At 64.9% G+C, this 20,253-nt stretch overlaps 6 protein-coding genes across 6 annotated transcripts; 2 read left to right on the forward strand and 4 right to left on the reverse strand.

Moving 5' to 3' along the window:
* Positions 1–387: 387 nt before the first annotated feature.
* JCM10292_000730 (GMC family oxidoreductase) lies at positions 388–3,353 on the reverse strand (the record flags this gene model as incomplete). Its single annotated transcript, XM_076652452.1, has 12 exons — positions 388–462; positions 537–646; positions 726–918; positions 1,000–1,156; positions 1,240–1,466; positions 1,547–2,167; positions 2,252–2,359; positions 2,468–2,541; positions 2,618–2,741; positions 2,839–2,928; positions 3,014–3,045; positions 3,158–3,353. The coding sequence occupies 12 exons, from the start codon at positions 3,351–3,353 to the stop codon at positions 388–390; spliced, it is 2,007 nt and encodes a 668-aa protein (XP_076502010.1).
* A 986-nt stretch (positions 3,354–4,339) lies between these two features.
* JCM10292_000731 (uncharacterized protein) lies at positions 4,340–6,003 on the forward strand (the record flags this gene model as incomplete). The annotated part of the gene is made up of 2 exons (XM_076652453.1): positions 4,340–4,541; positions 4,757–6,003. The coding sequence occupies 2 exons, from the start codon at positions 4,340–4,342 to the stop codon at positions 6,001–6,003; spliced, it is 1,449 nt and encodes a 482-aa protein (XP_076502011.1).
* A 975-nt stretch (positions 6,004–6,978) lies between these two features.
* Positions 6,979–8,563, forward strand: JCM10292_000732 (uncharacterized protein; the record flags this gene model as incomplete). The annotated part of the gene is made up of 4 exons (XM_076652454.1): positions 6,979–7,303; positions 7,361–7,672; positions 7,739–7,794; positions 7,865–8,563. The coding sequence occupies 4 exons, from the start codon at positions 6,979–6,981 to the stop codon at positions 8,561–8,563; spliced, it is 1,392 nt and encodes a 463-aa protein (XP_076502012.1).
* Positions 8,564–8,953: 390 nt separating this feature from the next.
* Positions 8,954–10,785, reverse strand: JCM10292_000733 (uncharacterized protein; the record flags this gene model as incomplete). The annotated part of the gene is made up of 10 exons (XM_076652455.1): positions 8,954–9,008; positions 9,114–9,247; positions 9,344–9,394; positions 9,460–9,544; positions 9,611–9,721; positions 9,835–10,105; positions 10,295–10,359; positions 10,447–10,468; positions 10,545–10,577; positions 10,668–10,785. The coding sequence occupies 10 exons, from the start codon at positions 10,783–10,785 to the stop codon at positions 8,954–8,956; spliced, it is 945 nt and encodes a 314-aa protein (XP_076502013.1).
* Positions 10,786–11,316: 531 nt separating this feature from the next.
* On the reverse strand, positions 11,317–14,118 carry JCM10292_000734 (uncharacterized protein; the record flags this gene model as incomplete). Its single annotated transcript, XM_076652456.1, has 4 exons — positions 11,317–12,880; positions 12,941–12,987; positions 13,038–13,138; positions 13,200–14,118. 4 exons carry the CDS (start codon positions 14,116–14,118, stop codon positions 11,317–11,319), a joined length of 2,631 nt encoding a protein of 876 aa, XP_076502014.1.
* An 812-nt stretch (positions 14,119–14,930) lies between these two features.
* On the reverse strand, positions 14,931–18,753 carry JCM10292_000735 (uncharacterized protein; the record flags this gene model as incomplete). Its single annotated transcript, XM_076652457.1, has 7 exons — positions 14,931–14,968; positions 15,025–15,210; positions 15,278–15,342; positions 15,410–15,477; positions 15,568–17,841; positions 17,930–18,357; positions 18,429–18,753. The coding sequence occupies 7 exons, from the start codon at positions 18,751–18,753 to the stop codon at positions 14,931–14,933; spliced, it is 3,384 nt and encodes a 1,127-aa protein (XP_076502015.1).
* Between the last annotated feature and the right edge of the window lie 1,500 nt (positions 18,754–20,253).

A 20,253-nucleotide genomic window follows, 5' to 3' on the forward strand; every position in this document is an offset into this window, starting at 1 on the left:
CGGCTTTGTCCTCTGTGTCGTTTGTCTGACCCTCGCCTGCCAATGCATTCTCGTCGTTCATACGTCGCTGGTGGTCTCTGTTTCCTCGGAAAGCGTTCGCGCAACACCAAGCGAAATTGTCGACTCAACGTAGCACGCCGCTGTTCCGTTGTCGGTCCGTTCTACCCTTCTCGTCTGCTTCGCGCTCGCCTTTAATTGTTTCTTAAAAACCTGTTCACAATGCTGTGCAGGTGAACGGCTACCATCAAATCCGCTTCGTGAGACTCGGCAGGGACTACTGACTTTGCAAAAGCGAAAGCTGCTGACCGACGAGCGAAAGCGTCCATTCTTCCTGATCTCCCCTCGAGCCCCAGCCCAGGCCTATCCCAACTAGACGCTCCCCTTATCTTACGGCAAAGGTCCCGATCTCTCGGCCTTGAGCATGTCGGCGAACCTTTCCGCAACCGCGACAACGGGAGCAGCCTACATCGTTCGAAGAGACAGGGTCAGCGCGGGTTCGTTGCAAATGAGCACAAAACCCAGGCTGGGCGACGCACCGTGTGGCCGCCGACTGCGTCGGGAAAAACGCTCGCATCGCAAAGGCGCACGTTGAGCGTGCCATGGACGCGCAGGTTCGCGTCGGCGACACCGCCCTTGTCGCGCGGGCCTGCGACGCCTCATTGCCTACATCAGTGCTGCTCCGTCGGGAGTAAAGCAGAGATCAGCAGGAGAAGGAACACTCGCACCGATCTTGGCCGTGCCCTGCGGGTGGTACACCGTCTCGGCCTTCTCGCGCACATACGCCTCGAGCGCCTCGTTGCTCGCGTTGCCGAGCGCCTCGAGCGAGCCGAGGTCGGGCGACTCGACGTGCGTGAGGAGCGACGAGAGCGGTTCGGTGAGCGCGAGGCGGCGGATGAGGTGCAGGCCCGCGAGGAGGACCTGCGTGGCCCGTCCGAAATATCAGCGCTTCTGACCCGAAGGATCGCACAGCCTTGCATGCAAGGAAGATCCGCGACGCACCTTCATGTCACGCTTGTCGGCGAGGTACTTGGGGTCGATGACGGGCTCGTCGAGCATCCACGGCGAGCGAATCGAAACGGATCCGGTCGAGAACGGCTTGAGGAGCGTCGAAGCCATCGTGCAGTAGTCGGTGCCCTTGACGGGGAGGAGGGCGTGGCTGTGTCCGGTCACCAGCGAGAGCTCACTCAGACGACTTGAGAAGGTCGCCTTGAACGTGAACAAGCGAAAGGACCGACGCACTCGACGAACCACACAGGCGCGCAGATGATCTCGAGGTCAGCGCTCCTGTCGCTGCTGGCGTTGAGCGCAAAGTCGACGACCGACTCGCGCTTGACCTGGTCCGGCTTGCTCGGGAGGACCGAGCCGTCGCGCGCCACCTCGTTCGAGCGGAGAAATGCGCCGCCTTCGGCGACGTTGGTCGCGAGCGGGCCCGTGCCGGAGAAGAACCAGCGGATGAGCGACGGGATCTGTGAAGGAGCAGCATCAGCATACCGCGCCCGTTCCGAATGAGCGAGACGAGAACAAGCAAGTGCGCAGAAAACCGCACCGTCTTGACCTGACTCTTGAGCCACTCCATACTCGCGCCTTTCTTGGCGCCAAACCCGACGCAGACCATGACGTGCTCCTTCAGCCCCTCGCCGACGCCCTCGAGCTCGATCTTGCACTCGTCGACGCCGCCCTGCGACAGCTTATCGCGCGACCCGATGCCGGAGCACAGGAGCAGGTGCGGCGTCGCGAACGCACCGAGCGAGACGATGACCTGCCCGCCGAGCGACGCGGGCTTGACGCGCGCGACGAAGACCTGCTTCGAGCCCTTGGGCTGAGGGTCACGCTCCGAGACGAGCTCGACACCCGTGCACTCGAGCTTGGCGTCGTTGGTGTCGCCTGGGGGAGCGAGCACGAGACGCGTGCAGCGCGCCGAGGTGAGGATGTCGAGGTTCTCGCGCGACCGGAAGACGCTCGGCGGGAGGTACGCCCTGCTCGTCGACGACCTGCGCCCGTCCGTCCCCATCGTCGTCGTGAAGCGCCCGATTCCCGTCGTCGTCGTGGGCGTGTTGAAGTCGACGGTGCGCGAAAGACCGAGCGCAACGCCCGAAGAAAGGAAGGCCGAGACGAGCGGAGCGGTCGGCGGGACCGTGGTTTTCCACACGCCGTCCTTGCCGCGCAGCTGTGCGGCAACATCTTGCTACATATGAGTGGAAGTCTCTACGTGGGTGTGGACTCATGTGCGCGATCGTGAGGTAGAACGCACCGTGGCATCGCCCTCGAAGAGAATCGGGGTGGGCGTGAAGCCCTCGGCCTTGCGGAAGTACGGCTTGAGCGACTCGTAGTTCCAGCCTTCGGCGCCGAGACTCTCCCACTGCGCGACGGGGGAGCGAGATGAACGGGCAAGCGAGCGACGGTGAGACAAATGAGGCTGAGAAGGCCCGAAAAGATCAAGCAGAGCGCGCGAGACTAGAAAACACACCTGGTCGTAGTCCTCGGGCGCGCAGTGATGGTAGATCTGCGCATTCATAGCGCTGCATCCGCCGAGCATCTTGCCTGACGGTTACGCGCCGATTCACTCGTTAGTCCGGCGAGAACCGGATTGGGCGAGAGCGGCAACGGAACGACGCACCGCGCGGCTGATAGAGCTCGCGATTGTTGAGCTCAGCTTGCGGGACGGTCTTGAGGCTCCAGTCGGCCGCGGTCCTGCGATGCGAGGGGATCAGTCGGGCGAGAGAGGTTGGGAGGGAAGTGGACTCGCTTGTAGAGCTGTCCCTGCGCGTTGTACGACTGTCATAGTCAGCGAGACAGACTCTATGTCTTCATCGCCACACGCAAGCAAGCGCGACGCACCCAGCCGGCGGGGATCTTGGAAAAGAGCTGCTTCTGGTCCGATTCGCCCGCCTCGATGAGCAAGACCTTGACGTTCGGGTCCTCCGAGAGCTGCGCGAACCCGGAAGGGTACGAGTCAGCCTCTGTCTCGCTGAGACCGCCTGTGACAGCGGCCGATGGGCACCGGTCGACGCACGCGGGAAGCGAGGACACAGCCGGCCGTTCCACCTGCAGAATGGCGTGACCAGCGTCAGCCGAAAGCGACTCGCATTTCGAACCTCCTCAAACAGGAACTCGCTACGTCGGGAGGGCATAGGAGGGAAGCGAGCGCTCGACTGACCTCCGCAGATGACGACGTCGTAGACCTTGTCCCCCTCGGCGCCCGCCTCGGTGCGCTGCCCGGTCTCGGTCGAGCCACCTTTTTCGTCCGTGCCCGCGAGCGAGCAGAACTGGGCCGGGTCCGAGGTGCCGGCGTGGCGCGGGGCGAGGCGCGACGAGAGCCACGAGGGGCGCGGGAAGGAGGGGAGCGAGGGCATCGCGCGGAGGGGTGTGCGCTAGGTGCGGCGAGTACGGTACCGGTGCTTCAAACGACGGAGCACTGCCTTGCTCCCCAGCAAAAGCGAGCGAGCGAGGAAGAGGAGAGCGCGACGAGTGAAAGGGAACCAACGGCCAGCGAGGCTTGAGCCACAACTTCGCTCGCGCTGCCAGCAGATGCACCAGCGCCTAGCAGCAGTGTCTTTTGTGAGCAGGGCGGCGCTTGCAAGACGGCCGGAGCGAGTGAGTGAGGTGCACGCCTCGTCCTCGTCGCGGTTGAGAAGGTCGCAGTCAGAGAACGACGGCAGCGCAGCGAGAGCAGTTCTGACGGGCCACAGCATCTTAAAGAGCTCGTTTGGGGCCACCGCAAGGACTTGCAAGCCCAAGGAGGCGGCGGACGACACAGACAAGGTGGGTCGCCTCGACGCGTCTGCATGCGCACGAGCCCCTCCGCCTCGACGTCCTCTCGAGCGAGTCTGACGGACGCGCTGCGCTCTTGTCAGCTGCAACGACGCGTTTTCGACCCCTGTGCAGGCGCAGGCAAGCCGTGCTCGGCCCGGTCGAGACGAGCTCACGTGCGTTGAGTGAGAGACGCGTCGAGAGCGGGTTGATTCGGCGGCAGCACGCCGCGGGGAGAGCAGCTGCGAAGGTAGGAAAGCCTGTCCAGTCTGTGCAATGCAGCAGCGAATCTGTCCAGCCCCTTCAGGGACCTAGAGGGAGCGGGCCGGTCGAGCGGGTCTGTCGTCTCTCCAAACTCGGCCGCGCTCGTCTCTGTCGCCGACGCTCCGCTCGCTCGCCTCGCCAGGACCGCGCACAGACCGCCGAGAGAGAGAGTCACTGGCTGGCCAGTACACACCCTGAGCCCTCGTCCAGCCCCGCCGCACCACACTCGCTTGAACCCGCCGTCTCCTCCTCTCCCTCGATCAACCTTCGCCTCGTCTCTCGTCGCCCGCACGCCCAGCTAGCGAGCGCACACGCTCGAGCAGCCATGCCGTCCCTCCGCAACACCGCCACCGCCCTCGTCGCCGCCCTCGCCCTCGCCGCACCGCACGCCGTGCGCGCTCAGGACGCTCCGGCCTCGTCCTCGTCGCCGGCATCATCGTCCCCTGCAACCTCGGGCTCGGCGGGCGCAAGCGGAAGTGGGAGTGCAGCTGTGTCGGGTGCGAGTGCAGGCGCAGCGAACCGCACGGGTGCGTCGAGTCTCGCCGCACTCCTCGCGAACCGCGCAGCGAGGGGAGGAGTTGCGCTCTTCCGCTACGGAGGCTCTGGCGTCCGGTGCAGCCTGGCTTGGAGCTAAGGATGTGGAGTGATACAGCGGCGGAGCACTTGCGGGACGCAAGGAGCAACTTGCCCTTTGTCTGCGCGGAACTGCAACTGACCGTCGTTTCCCTCGCCACATCGACAGCGTCCGCGACTGCGGCAGTCAGCACCGCCGCAGGCTCCTCGTCCGACAACCCCTTGATTCCCTCGACCACCTCGAGCAAGTGCGAGGCCTTCCTCACCGACCTCAACTCGCACGCCGACATCTCGGCCTGCACCGCGCCCCTCCTTTCCGCCCTCGCCCTCTTCCAGCCCGACTCGACGTCCGCCGCAGGCTCCTACTCGGCGTCGTCTGACGACGTCGACGCCGCGCTCTCGAGCCTGTGCTACACGCCCGCATGCGACGACTCGCTCGTGCGCTCGCTCCTCACCCAGTTCAACGGCAATTGCTCGACCGAGCTGCAGCGCAAGGACAGCGTCGTCCTCGGCTCGTACGACGCGCTCTACGTCCTGACGCCCCTGCGCACCGCCGTCTGCACCACCGACGCCAACGCCGACTTCTGCCTCAAGGACATCACGACCGGCAACATGCCCAAGCAGGACACGGGCAGCAACGCGACCGCTCTCGTCTCGAGCGTCGCGAGCTCGTACGCCGCCGTCGCTTCGGGCGCCGCCTCGGCCTCCGCCGCCGCCGCATCCTCGTCCGCCGTCGCTGCGCCCGCGCAGAACTTCCGCGTTCTCGCCGCGAGCGACAGCGACTTCTCGATCGACGTGCCCGCTCCTCCGAGCCTCTACATCCAGATCACTCGTGCGGCACGGCGCTTTGTCCGCCGTCAGTGGGACGGCGCCGGCTCCGGCTCGGGCTCGTCCTCGTCGAGCGCGTCTGCCCCGGCAGCGAGCGCGAGCGGCAGCGCCAACGCTACGTCGTCGACCAACTCGACCTCGGCCGCGAGCAACTCGACGTCGGCGTTCCCCCAGATCGGTGACACGGCAGCTTCGACGGGTGGCGTGCACAACTACACGCTCCCGTCGGTCCTCCCGAACGCCGACACGTGGGCGTCGGCGTCGCTTCCATTCCTCTTCCTCTCGCCCTCGATGTCGTCGACGGTCCTGTGCTCGCAGTGCACCAAGCAGGTCCTCGCGGCCTACATCGCGTGGGAGTCGCGCATGCCGTACGCCCTCGGACTCGCCAACTCGCCCCTCCTCCAGGGCCAGGCCGGCCTCTGGACCGCCACGGGCGAAAAGTGCGGCGGCGGCTTCCTCGAGAGCGTCGCCAAGCAGGCCGGCGAGTCGAACCTGACGGGCGGCGCGGCGATGCTCGGACAGCAGCAGATCGTCGGCGCGGCACTCGTCGGCGCGCTCGTCATGGCGCTCGTCTTCGTCGCCGCATAGTCGGCGACTGGCCCTTGCTCCTAACGAACTCGGCTCGGAACCCTCGATACCCCTATACCCGCTTCTGCGACTTTGTTTCGCAAACGACTTCTCGTTTCCGCGCCGCCCCCTTTCGCCCTTTCTCGAACCCTCGATGCACCCGCAACACTCGTTCCCACTATCTTACGAATCCACTCGCAGGCGCAGCGCAGTGCGCGCCCCTTTGAAACCCTTTCCTTCCGCTTTGACGACCCTTTCTTCCCTTACGCCCCGTCGTTCCCCCGAGCATGTCGGCCCACCGTGCCAGACGGCTCGGTTCTCTTGCACAGAGCTGCAGTGTATACCCTTCTGTCTCTGACTTGCGGGTACGGCAGAGGAAAGAATGCGAGCTCGCTGGGCGCGCTTCCGCGTGCAGAGATCTTCTCTCTCCGCCCGCCTGTCCCCTGTCAAAAGGCCCCGATGGAGTAGAGCGCACCTCTCTTCGTCCTGTGCACGGACGTGCGAGCTGCTAGTGAAAGCAGCACCACCTCCGGCTTGACGGCTTTGCAAGCTGGCCGGTGCCGTAGCGCGCAGATGTGCAAGGGTGGTTCCTTGGCCGATGCCTTCTCTGGCGCCAACTTTGAGCAGCCGCGCAAGGTCGGCCCTCAACGTGACCCTCTTTGGTGCAGCTGCCTCGTCTCCTGACCGCGCTTTACACCGGCCCGTGGCCTGCGGGACGACTCGTCCTCTTTCTCCGCTTCTCGCCTCGCTTCAAGTTCGGTCTGCAAGCGCGGATCTGCTGTTCGGCGTAGCTCGAGAAGCGGTCGAATCAAGGTCGAATGTCCGCGTGGGTTGCAGATCACTCGCTCAAGGTACCGCACCGCCGGGCTTCATCGCCGACACAGGAGAGCTTGCGAGCCGGTGACTTTGCAGCTGTCTCCACACTGCTATCTGCGGTGCTTGCGGTCGCCCGAGCTGTGCTTCGGTCTCTTCCCTTCGCTCCGCACCTTGCCTAGCATGCGCGCGCCTCTCGTCGCCGCCGTAACGGCCCTCTCCCTTGCTTGCTCTGCTCTCGCCGTCCCGCTTGCCGAGCGCCAGATCCAGACGTACCTCCCACCGTCTCAAGACCCCTTCTACCGCCCTCCTGCCTCCTTTGCGTCCGCTCAGAACGGCGCCATCCTCGCCTCGCGCAAGGTCGGCACCTACTTTGACTTGCTCGCCGACGCGACGTACCAGGTGCTGTACAAGACGACGGCGGCGACGGGCGAGGCCGATGCCACCGTTGCGACCTTGTTCAGACCGAAGAATGCGCTCAGCCCGCCGCGCATCATGTTGCTCCTCTGTGCGTTCGCAGCGCGTTGAAGCTCGCAGGCTCACTGACCTTCGAACGCGAGTACAGCGCCGACCGACTCGGCCAGCGTCGACTGCCAGACCTCCTACGCCCTCGTCGCCCACCGCAACCCGTTCAACGCCACCCTCACCGTCGCAACCGCCGTCAACGCCGCCACGAACGGGCTCGACCTCCTTGCTGGCCTCGCGAAGGGCTGGTACGTCGCCGTGCCGGACCACGAGGGCTCAAAGGCGGCTTTCATCAGCGGCGTCACCGAGGCGTTCGCCGGGTTGGACGGGCTGAGGGCGATGCTCAACCATCGTGAGACGTTGCCGAGCGCCGACGGGTACAAGGCGGTCATCCACGGCTACTCGGGCGGAGGTGCATCAGCTCTCTTTCCCCGACCGCGCTTGTTCACGTACTGACGCAGCCTTTCTGTGTAAACAGGTCACGCCAGTGCTTGGGCGACGCAGTTCCTCCCGACCTACGGTTCCGGCCTGAACGTACGTCTCGCTACGGCCCCCGTTTGTCCGATACCGCGACGACAAGCCAACCTTTCTCACACTGTCGCAGGTCGTCGCAGCTGCTTACGGCGGCGTTCCAATCGACCTCCGCGTGACATTCGACCACCTCGACCGCAACCTGTTCGGCTCGCTCGCCATCTCGGCGCTCCAGGGCATGGCCAACGCCTACCCCGAGCTCCAAACGTGGCTCGACACTGCCGTCAGCAGCGCCGGTCGCACGGCATTCCAGCGCGCCAAGACCGACTGCAACAGCTTCGTTGCCGCGCCCTTTGTCGACCTCGACAGCCTGTTCACCGCTGGCGGCGCCGCGCTGGAGGAGACGATCCCGAAGAAGTACTTTGCGATAGGCTCTCTCGGACGCCCGCTCGACGCGCCCGGCGCTTCCACCAACGGGCAGATCGCCTCAATCCCCGTCTTCCAGTACCACTCGCGCAGCGACCAGATCGTTTCGTACGACCCGGTCCCGTCGTACTTCTCGGCGCAGTGCGCTGGCGGCGCCAACCTCCAGCTCGGGACGACCCTCCTGTCCGAGCACATCACGGCACTGATCGCCTTCCTCGGCGACGCCTACATCTTCATGAACAACGCCTTCGAGGGCCGCCTCGGCAACCGTGGCTGCTCGCAGCGCAACACAATCGTGGCGCCGCTGTTCTCGAGGGCATACATCGAGGCGGTTGGCGAGCAGGCGTGGAGGCAGATCCTTGGGCTCAACCAGCGGAAGGTCGGCGGAGAGGAGATCCACCTCTAGAAAGCTGCGGCGGCTTCCACGAGTGCGTAGGCGGCGTGCGGCGTCGCCTACTCAAGAACGGCTGTTCAAGGGGTTTCTTCGGTTTGTTCGGTCGTCGTCTGTCTCTCATACGTTCTTTCAGTGCCCTCCTGCTCTTCTTCTGTCCTGTCCTCGCTCGCGCTCGTACTTGCAGTGCATCCGTGCTCTTTCCGGCCTGGTTATACGAGGATCAAGGTGCCTGCGTTACAGCGAGTCTAGCAAGCTCGGCTGCACGCAAGGGGATAGAGGGCAGAGGAAGTCTATTGGAGCGAGGGGTATAAGCCGGCAGAGGGCGGCGGCGAGTCTATAAGTGTGCGGGCGGGGACGAGGCATGATATGGACGAGGCGAGGAAAGAAGGAAGCGCTGCGCGTCTAGGGCGTGCCGCGGAGGTAGTCGACTCCCTTCTTGAGGTTTTCGAGCGTGAGGCTGCACGGGGCAGTGTGTGAGCACGCGCTTTCAAACGCGTCTGCATCATCGCATGCGTCCTGACGGCGAGTACACGGCAATGCGAGGCGAGGAAAACAAACGCACAAGATGATGATCGTGTTGGGCGACAAGCGGATCCATGCGGGCGTCCAGCCCTTGAACATCCAGCTCATGCCCTCGTTCTTGAACGACGTCGCGATGACGGAGCCGATCGAGGCGTTGCCGGACGCGTTCATGATCTGGAGGTTGGCGCGAGGCGAAAGAGACGAGGGAGACGAGGAGACGAGCGAGTCAGCACGAACAAGGGAAAGGGCATAGTCGGCAGAAAGGCTTACGCGGGTCTTGATGACGTCAAAAGGAGCGCAGATGGTGGTAGCAGCAGTGCCCTGCGTAACGGAACGAGCTTTAGGACGAAAGGGAATGACGGGGCGAGGATGGCAGCGAAACGCACGGCGAGGAAAGAAGAGGCAAAGTATAGGCCAAGACCGTCGCTGAACATGCCCGTGCTCATGAGCATGCCCTTGAAGGTGTCGTAGCTGTGAAAGCGGTGGCGAATCAGCGGCTGCGCTAGACGAGAGGAACACGCCGCGAGAAAGGCGCACGTAGCGAGCTGCGAGGCGTTCATGAGGATCGCACGCGCGCAATTGGGTCCTGCGCCGCGGAAGAGTGCGGGTGCGCCCTCTTCCCGGATGATGCGGAAGACGCCGTCGAAGCTGCGGAAGCGAGTACGTGGGTCAGCGCTGCCGCAAATGACGCACGGCAGAGGCTCTCCTGAACGCGATGGTCCAGGGCACACTGTAGACTCGTCTGAGGAGCGCAGACACACCAGTGCTTGTACCCGAGCCGCTGCTCGACGGGCTTCGCCGCGTCAGCCGTCATGCGCACCAGGATGACATCGGCAGGGTTGCCCGCCAGCCCGCCGAGTCCGCCCGCAATGCTCGCCGCGACGGCCATCTCCCACGCGGGGAGCGCCTGGCCCGGATGCCGCGCCTGCGCGCGCTTCTTGAGCTCGTCGTAGATGCCGAAGCGCGTGAGCGAGTAGGTCATTTGCCGCAGGATCGAGGCCGAGAGACCGGCGTAGGCGCCGCGTCGCAGGCCTGATAGGCGCGAGTGTGTCGATGTTAACGGTGGCGCAGGGTATGGTGAAAAGGCGATAACAAGCCGGAAGAAGGGTAAGAAAGGGGAAGATGATAGTGAGCGAGTCGGCGTATAAGGGCGAAAGTCAGCCCGTGCGTTGTTCACCCGCAGCACCATGGCACGCGATGCTGCTGAGCAAAGGGACGCACCGTCTGCCTTGACGGAGTCGACAAGCGTTCCGACGAAGCCCTTGCCCTTGGTCGTCTGCATCCGGCTGTACGAGACCAGGTGATCTACATCAGCGGTCGGACCTCAGAGCACGACGCTGAGATCATAAAGCGCTCTGCGAGCCTGCACGTACACCTTTGCGAGGTCGAGCGGGTCTGCCGACGAGGAGGAGCATGTCAGCGACTGTCGCTCGAACAGGGTTCGCGCGGCGTGGAAAGATAGAACACGTACGAGTGCATACAGCTGCCCAACTCGCAGCCGCGCCTGTGGTCGGTGAAGACGAGAAAGAGACGACCGAAAGAAGTGGTGAGCGGCTGTGGTCGACCCGCGAGAACGGGGGAAGGACGGGCGCACCTCCAAGCCAGAACGGGTACGTCTTGGGCTTGCTCACGAGCTTCTCTCCGGCGTCCTGGAGCGACGGCTTGGGCGAGCCCGTCGCGGGCGGACTCTGGCGAGGAGAAGCGGCGCTCATGGCGAAGTTGTAGCGAGCGAGAGACGGCGAGAGCAAGACGGGCGTGCTTGTAGAGCCCAGTACAGCTGCTCGCACTCGCACTTCGACCGTCCAAGCCGAGGAAGAGGCGCCGACAGCAAACCGTCGGAATCTGCTCCCGCGCTCTCGGCAATTCCGACTGCCCCGCCGTCCTCCGTCGCGCTTTCCTGGGGCAGCGTAGCCATCTGCAGAACTTCGTGACACAGTCACAGGGCTATCAAGGTCGAGCATGCGACAATCGGAGCGATGCGAGCATTTCCCGTCATCACGAACGATGGGTTCGAGCAGAGACGAGCCAAACGATGTTGCAGGTGCGCGCTTTGTGCGAGGCGACAGTATTCACGATGGGAAGAGCAACCGGAAAGCAGAGATGCGATGCGAGAATGATCCAGGTGCGCGGAAGGACTGCGGGAGATGCAACAGTCAGCTCACAACCCCATCTAGCGAAAAATCGATAGAGGCGCACTCCACAGGCAAGAATGAGCAGTTCATACAGTTGCTCGGCCAGCGAAGTCACAATGCGGAAGCGACGTTGTCGCCGACGGTGATCTTCGCCCTCTTCGTCGCCCGCTGTTCCCCCTCGTCGAGGTCTGCGGCGTCGTCGTGGCAAGCACTCCGCGACAGATCAAAGGGAAAGGCCGACTCGAAAGGCGAAGGTGCGCTGCCGGGCGCCTGCTCCGTGCTGAGCGTGGCTGCATCGGCGGCTTCTTCCGCGTACAGCGCCTCGCCGCCGATCAGCTCGCCCCAGGTCAAGCCCGCGCGCACGTTCGGCTCAGCATGCGCAACCGGACTCGGTAAAATCGCCGACGCGGGTGAGGGAGCGGGTACCGTGCGCAGGAGCGCACGGATCTGCGAGACGGCGGCGTCGAACGAGACGAGGCGCGGCGCCGCTGGGCCCTGCGGCCAGCCAGAAGGCGCGTCCGCAGCATATTGCTGCTGCTGCGACGGGAAGAACGGATCGAGCGGCGCTGGAGGGAGCGGCGCGGTGAGAGGCGCTTCGTGGTAGGCGGGCTCGAGAGGCTGCGGCGAGTAGGAGAGGGGCTGCGGTACGGCATATGGGGGGAGCGAAGCGGAGCGTAACACGCTGGACGAGAGAGGATGGCTTGTCGGCGCGTATTGATGCACATTGCGCGAGTCGGGCACGGTCGACGAGCAGCAGGCTCTGCCCACGGCGACCGACGGGCTCCTTCCGCGCTCATCGACGGGCGACCGTGCGCCTGCATCCGTCGTCGGCTCATCGAGCTGCATCTCGCTCCCGCCGCTGCCGCTACTGCGCAAGCTTGACAGTCGGCGGCCTTCCCTGCTCATGCCGCCGACACGCGAGTCGGGCGCGGAGGAGCCGTAGTCAATCAGCGGCTGGGGCAGCGGCGTCGGATTGTCGTACCACGAGACCGGAGACGGGCGGTCGATGATGGGAGCGGGCAGGACCGGAAAGGAAGGCTGGCTCCTATAAACAGCCGGGCGCGACTCATACTGCGAGACCGGAGGCGAGAAAGAGGCACTAGGCGATGGAATGCTTGTCGGGAAGCGGATCGGGCGAAAGGAGGGCAGAGCAGGCGGGTCCGCGACGACATCGGCGGGATGAGGTGAAGCGGAAGGAGTTGGCCGGGTGAACGGCGCTTGCCCGCCCGCTGCGCCCTCGCGAGGCTCGATGCTGGGGGCTCCGTCTACGCGTGCAGTCGGCGGCGGCGAAGGGAACTCGGACGCCTGCGCCGTGTCTTTGGCGGAGGACGACTCCTGCTCGACATCGCGCGCATCCCGCTCGCCGCCGTCGTCCACTTCTTCCTCGCCACCCGGATGCGCCAGGCCCAGTCCAATCTCGAGCTCGGTGAGCCTCCTCTCCAGCGCCTCGCCTCGGATGCGCAGGTCCTCGCGCTCGCGCTCCCTCAACCCAGACGACGCGTCGGGCTTGCGCATCAGCGCAGCGCGGCTCCGTGCAGCCTGCACGAGCTGCGTCGTGCGCTCGCGGTTGATTGGGAGGAAAAGGTACGACTGGAGGTCGGGCTCGAAGAGCGGGAAAAGCCGGTCGTAAAGGCCGTACGTGCGGGCGAGCCGCACCGCAGCGGAGAGCGGGAGCCTACGGAAGTGGGAATCGATGAGCATACACAGAGCAATACAACGAGTCTGAATGGCGCACCAGACACCCTTAAGATGCAGCGCGCCGCGACGGAAGACCTGCCGCGACTCCTCGTTCTGCGGGAAAGTTACGGGTCAGGAAGAGCGCCATTGCCGACCAAGAGAGGAGACAGACGCCCCTTGAGGTACATGTCGCGCTTTCCTCGTGTCATGCCCTTGACCATGTTGAGGAGCTTGGTCGAGTTGATCCAGTCGTTGTCTGCGCACGTCTCGTAAAGTCAGCGCTAACGGGGCATCTTGGAGAGAGGGAGAGAGGGTACCGGATCGACGAGCGACGACATGGCCTTCGACGAGGACCTGCATGACGACCGTGCGCTCGTCCTCCCACAGCGTCGTCGAAACGACCGGGTTTGGGTTTCGCTTGAGAGCTGCCGCAACGTCGGTGCTTGCGCGGATCTGCGAGGGGTGCGCGACAGCAGGCGGGAAGAGCGCCGAGCTTGTCACTGCCGACGTCGGCGTTCGACTCGGGAGTGGGTCGTAGTCGTCGTCGTCTGAATCGTCGGGTTCGGGCGAGCTGTACTGGACCTGACGCGACCGCTTGGCTGTCACCGCGGCGCGCGACGGCGGTGACTGCGGGATACCGAGTCTCGGAGGGCGTGGGTGAGGGAGGGCGAGAGGCGAAGTAGGTCCGAAACGGGCGGCATCGATGCCGGGCATCTGTCGTGACATAGCAACACTCGCTGGGCCGGGAGTCGACAGGCGCTGATGGATGCCTTTCGGTGCAGTTGACGGCGCCAACGACGTGGACGGGCGTTCGGCGAAGCGGTGCAGCGAGGATGAAGGCGTGTAAAGCGACGATGGCGGAGGAAGAAGTGCCGTTCGAGGCACTGTCGACTGGATTTGGCGGTCTTGCGGAAGTGGCGAGAATTGCGGACGGTATCCTGGCGACGTCGACACTGGTGGATAGGTCTGGCTGTGCTGCGGGACATGGCGCCGGGGCGAGTCGAGCGAGGTCGTTCCCGTCGTCGCAAGGCGCGGCCCCCAGCGCTGCCTCGTGACCGGCTGGCGCAACGGAGCAGGCGACGGGACTGGCGAGTCCGTCACGGTCGAGCGCATCGAGGACGACGGCTGCATCGTGCTTGACGCGTCGCGTCGAAGCGTGTCGCTCGCTTCGTCGGCGAGAGCAACGTTCGAGAGGAGGTCGAGGGACGAGGCATGGCTCGCCGGATGGCGATTCATGCTGCAGAGGGGCTATATGGTCGAGCTGCACAGTCAGATCGGTCAGCGTCAAATCGATGCAGCGGACGAGGGCAAGCCGTCACGCGGAAGGAGGAGCGCACCAGAACGCGGGAGTACAGAGGACGCGCCGGAGCAACGGAGACGCGCTGCGTGCGCAGATGCAGGAGGACGGAGACGATGCAGGAAAGCAAGCCAGCTGCAGCGAGGAAACCGGAGGAAGGCCGACCGCGAGAGGAGACGGCCGAAGAGCGCAGCACCGAGACGACGCGCTTCGGGACGTCCGTCTCGCGGAGCCGGACACAGGAGAGCAACAAAGGAGACGATCAATCCTGCATGCACCCGTCCGAAAACGGCAGGAACGCGTCAGTGCGTGCAGGAAGAAGCAGATAGACAAGACGAGACGCACCTGCCCCTCGTGTTCCTATTCAGCAAAGCGGCGGAACGCACTGCTGCACCTGCGCGCATTTCAAAGGGCACCTCGACGCGATCGACCCCGTACCCAACGCTAGCTGCGGACGCACACGCGAGCGACGGACGCAAAGGCTCGAGCACCTGCCGCAAGCGCACCAGCTCGCCGGCGGCGGACGAGCTGCTGAGGGCGCAGTCGCAGCGCAGACGTACAGGCGATGGCTTGAAAGCAGTGAAACAGGCAGTGGGAATGAGAGATACGGTTGCAACAACGGCGACGGCGGACGGAACGGCGAGGTTAACGAACGGAACGGCTGTAGGCGAGTCTTATGGCTGCGAGTACAAGACATCACGCAAGGGGAATAGATTACGCTGCTTCCAACATCCAGGCGACGTCGAGCCGCTCACTCGCCCGAGAGCCAGGCGCCGCCGCGCTTGACGTCTGCAGGTGGGAGGTCAGTGTGGGGGCCTCTTTGACGCGAGAGCGCGAGCGCATACATTTGTCCAGAAGCACACCAACGTCGCGCATGACGAAGCGGCAGATGACCTGGCCGAAGAACTCGCTCGCCTTGCGCAAGTGACGCTCGAGGCGGTGGCGGTCCGCGGGCGAGAGGAGGGCGTAGGCACTATCGAGTGCATTCGCGTCGTCGAATGGCGTAGGGAAGACGAGTGCGAGATGTTGATCTGTGCACGAGCGTTCAAGCGGAGTAAGCGCAGGAGCCAAAAATACGCGGAAGTGACGAAAACGCACCCAGTCGTTGCGCCTGCCTGAAAATCTTGGCGATGGCGTCGACATACGTTGCTTGCGAGTCAAGGCTGCGTGGTGTTGGCAAAGAGAGTGAGCACAAGCGGAACGGGCGGAAGGAGATGCGAAAGTCCGCACCTTGCCCCGTTCGCGACGACACGGTTCAAGCTCATTGAGAGCTTCGAGCTCCAAGCCGAAAAGCTTGCCTGACAGTATCAGAGCAGGTCAGCACAAGTCGGTAAGGTCTCGAGCGACCTGATGGATCTGATGAAGAAGGTGCAAAGCGAAAAGCGTGCCGTGCTGCCCTTGCGGCCCGACTTCGGATCCCGTTCGTTGCCGAAGGAGCCGCTCGTCCCGCCGGCGATGCCACCACCAGTGGTACCGATCACGCCTTGCCCAAGCTTCTTGCCCAGCGTGCTTTGAATGCCCTCTGCGAGCCCCTCGAAGCTCTCGAGCTCGCGCACGAACCTCGCCGCCTCGTCCCTCGCCACGCGCGGCGCGCTCGTCGACCCAGTCGGGACGAGGAGCATGCCCCTGCCCGCCTTGTCGAGCGCGTCGAGGCCCGACGAGAGGAGGTCGAGCATGCGGACTTTCGTCTCGAGCGCGACGAGCTTTGCACCGCCCTGCGTCGTCCAGACCTGCGCGGGAACGAAGAGCTTTTCGCTCAAGTAGCCGCCTCCGCTTCCGCCGCCACCGCTGTGGCTCATCGTATGCGAAGACGGGATGGTCGCGACGACGAGGCGCATGAGGTGGAAAGGTCGGCGGACAGATGGAATGGACAGGATCGTGTCGCGAGAAGAAGCTGCGCCGGTAGTCGGCGGAGGGGACGGGAGGCCGGCGGAAAGATAGACGCTCTGGTGGGCGGTGTGCGAGGCGTGGTGCGGGAGAGGCGGGAGCGGCGATGACGAGGTCAAAGGCGAGGTGTTGGTGTGGGTGTGCGGGAAAGTCGCCGATGCAGGCGTCTCGCCGGGCGACCCACCGCCGTTCGGATGCCCGTAGCGGTACGAGCCGTTGCTGCCAATCGAGGAGGACGAATTGGAGCGGCCGAGCTGCGCAAATTGCGGGGCGTTGAGCGAGGTCGGCGTCGGCACCGAGCTCTTGCGCATCACGCTGAAGCCTGTCTGGGCGGTCGACAGCGAAGCGGACGACATTGACGCGGAAGGGTGGTGCAAGGTCGAGACGGATCGCGGCTGCTGAGGCGGCTGCGGCGAGGCGAGCAGAGGCGGGAGCGGCGGGCGCGCTGAAGAGTCCGAGTCGAATGACTGGAGCTTCGGCCGCTTGCTGCCCGGCTGCGAGAGCGCGCGAAGCCTGCCGGGGAGCGAAGCGGCGGAAAAGCCGCTCTTCGCCGTCGGTGCGGGCTGCTCGGCTGGCGCGGGAGCGACACGCTCGACGTCCGACGACGGAGCGCGCACGACGATCCTTGCTCCTTCCGGATCCAGCTCGCTCGACGGCCGAGTTGGCGGTCCTGGCTGCTCGCCCGGCTGCGGCGAGCGAAGATGCCGCCTCTGGCTGATCGTGCCCTCGGCCGTCGAAGCGTTGACGAGCCCGTCCCTCGAGCTGGTAAGGCCCATCGCGGCGCTCCCGACGAGACTCGCTCCCCGAGCGGGCCTCGGGCGAATCTCGACAGGCGCGTGCGCAGCCTCGACGGTTCCGAGCCCGCCGAAAGAGCTTCCCCGTCGCATCATCGCCGCTCCTGCGCCCGCACTCGCCGCCGAGCTGGACGACGCAAAGCGCCGCATCGACTCGCTGCCGAGCGCGGGAGAGCCTTGCGACGAGCCGAGGCCGATGCGTAGCGTTTCGCCCGATGCGGCGCTCATCTGCGTCAGTGCGCTCGCGGACGAGCCGCGGCGCATGTCGTGCGAGGCGAGAGAGGGGCGGCGGGGTGCTAGATCATCGGGAAGGGTCGCGGGCATGGGTCCGGGTCGACCGAGGGCTGCGGCGAGGTCGGCGGGCGAGGGAGTGATGGGCGCCGGGAGGCCAGCATAAAGATGGGGTCCGGGCGTTGCGGTAGGGGTAGGCGTGGCCGTGTTGGGCGTGCGCGCTCGCGCAGTCGCGGTCGAATCGCTCGCATAGCTGTGCGGGCGCGACGACTCGTCCGGCAGCGCGAGCAGCGTCGCGTCGGCGTCGTGATACGCGCTCGTCCCAACGTCCTCGTGCTGCGAGACGACGGGCAGCGCTGCGATCTGCGGCATGCCGCGCACGTCGTGTCCCTCGGTGCTGGTCGGGCTCGCCAGCAGCATCGCCTCGCCTATCCCAGCGGCTTCGTCCGCTGACGCGGTGGACGCCGAGCGCTCGTGGTCGGCACGATGTCGCCGATACTGCATGGTGAGCGGCGGCCCAGGTGTCGTTACGCTGGGCGTCGAGGCAGAAGCAGAGGAGAGGTGCGGCGAGTCGGGGAGTGTGCCGTCGAACGAGGAGGGGAGACTGGGATTGGAGATGGACGTCGTGAGGTCGCCAGAAGATGTTGCTACGGGGACCGGCGCGGTCGAAAGCGCGGGAAGGGTCGCATTTGGCGGGAGAGGGTGGCCCATTTGGACGAGCATTCGTATCCGGTCCTCGTACGTGTCGTGCTGCAGTCGCGTCGGGCAGTCAGCATATCGGCAAAGCACGCGCTCGGAGGCTTGTGGACACTGTCAAGAACGATGAAGAGCAACGCACGATGACCCGTAACCGCCTCGCCTCGTCCTGCTTTGCGCGCTCCTTTCGTTCGTACCGCGCCTTCCTCCGCTCGTACTCATCGCCCGACTCACCCTCGCGAATACCGCCCGTGCTGAGCTTGCGCTCCATGTCGCGCGAGTTTTCCTCGACGCGCGCCATGACCTCGCGCAGCAGGCGTACCGACTGGGTGTAGGCGGCGACGGCGGCGGGAAAGTTGTTGGCGCTGTCGAGGAGCACGGCAGATTGAGCGCGCTGGAGTGCGATGGTGAGGACGGACTTGGAGGACGAGGAAGACGACGAGGTAGCGATGTGTGCGGAGGAAGAAGGAGAAGGGATGGGCGGGGAGCCAAGTGCGGCGGCGTTGAAGTCGGCGTCGCTCGTTCGACTCGTTCGTGAAGATAGTCGTCGTCGTTCCTGCGTCGGAGAGTCTGCGGGCGAGCGTTGTGCGTGAGTGTAGCTCTCGAGTTGGGCGAGTACGAGAGAGGTGAGGGAGGCGCACCCTGTTGGTCGCTCGCGATGCTCAGCCCCTGCATGGCGCGCTCTGTGCGCTCGCGCTCCTTGCGCGTCCTGCGCTCCTCGCGCGTCTCGTCGCGCTCGACGCCGTCGTCGCCGACGACAGTCCTGCGCGTGACCGAGGCGGACCCTCCGCCGCTGCTCTGCCTGCGCATGGCCGGCCGGCGTGCTCCTGGCGGCTCATGCGGCTGGTGCTCGAGCGCTGGGCTCGACTGGCCGCGTTGGCGGGGCGGAGACGGAGGGATCGACGCGAGAGCGATGCGCGGCTCTCGCGGCGGCTGCGGCTGCGTCGGCTGGGCGTACGGGTGCATCGCAGCTTCACGTGGGCTCGCCACGGTGCTCGCCCCGCCTTGCAGAGGCGTGCGCTGGGCGAGGCGGTGCAAGCGCGAAGACGCGGAGGCGGAGAGGTGGGGGGGAGTGCGCTCGTGTTGAGGCGCGTCGGGCAGCTGACGGGGACTCGTGCGCGGCTCTACTGCATCCCGGCAGCCCGTGCGCGCTTCTTTGCGGCAGCTGCGCGCGTCGTCGACGAGCGAGAGCCGACGAGGCGCCGATGTTGTCCTCGACCCGAGTGTGCAGTGTCGCTAGATTCGACCGAGATGGGCTCGATGCTACGCTTGCGGTCACCGGCTATGGCTGCGTCTGGGTCCCGCGCTCGCACGAGGCGTTGTCGCCGCGTGCTGCTTCTTCTTCCCTCACTGGCTTCCATCGTCTCAGTCGCTGCGTCGCTGTCCGAGGCGGGGCTGCGTTTGATGTGGGCGCCCTCAGACTGTTCTTGCAAGCTATTCGCGTCTGCGCACTAGTCGCACCGCAGCCCCTTTGCCTTTTGATTGCGCTCTTACTCGCCGTTCTTCTCGTGTTGACACGGCAACGCGTGCTGGAACGCCGCTGTGGTTGCTTTCATAAGCTGAGTAGAGGCTCTACAGGCTCAGATGCTGAGCGTGGGCTTGCTGGCTGCCTACAGCAGTAGATCTCTTGTCTCTTCGGCGCCTCGGCTGCTCGGGTTCACTGCGGGTGCTTTGCAAGCTTGCAAGACCGCTGGCTGCCTCCACAGAACAGCGTGCATTACCCATGTCAATGCAACGGCGCGGTGCTACGGCTCAAGTCTGCCCATCGCTGGGCAAGTCACCCGTGCCTGCTCACCGTCCTTGTCGTGCTGCGGTTCTCCCGCCACCCCTTTCCCTTTCTTTGCCTCCTTCACGTCCGCCTTTGCTGCCTTCTTATCCCGCTTCTTGATTGCGGCTTGAGCGTCCTGCACAATCTGTAGCTGTTCCGGAGGTAGGTCGGCTTTGTTTCCGTTCGCGAGTTTTTCGATAAGCGGGCTGAAGACTTCGGCCTGCCACACCTCCTGGGCGAGCTGCACATTGTACAGAGGTTCAGCAGTGTCCACCAAGAGTGGGAAGAAATGAGGCGACGCACGTCTGCGACGAAAAGCACCTCTTTGCCTCCCTCGTCCCGCTCGCGCTGGATCCAGTGCCGGTCAAAGTATCGGAAGACACGGCTCATGCGCTTTGTTGCGGTAGTGTACTGCATGCGGTATCTTGCGTAGCTCGAGAGGAGATCTTGCTGAGAGAGAGGAGAAAGGTCCTGTGCGCGCGCAAAGCGGGTCAGCCGAGTGATCCAGCCTTGCGGGGACTTGCAAATGCGTACATCTTGGACAGACTTGCAGTGTGAGCCCAATGCGGCAGCAAGCCGGTGGTAGAAGAGCCGGTGCTGGCTCATTGGGCGAGGTGGTGTTAGGGTTAGGGTTAGGGTTAGGGTTAGGGTTAGGGTTAGGGTTAGGGTTAGGGTTAGGGTTAGGGTTAGGGTTAGGG

The sequence above is a fragment of the Rhodotorula paludigena genome, assembly GCF_050403205.1.
Source record: "Rhodotorula paludigena JCM10292 DNA, Rt_paludigena_JCM10292v1_ctg76, whole genome shotgun sequence".
Taxonomy (NCBI): Eukaryota; Fungi; Basidiomycota; class Microbotryomycetes; order Sporidiobolales; family Sporidiobolaceae; genus Rhodotorula; species Rhodotorula paludigena.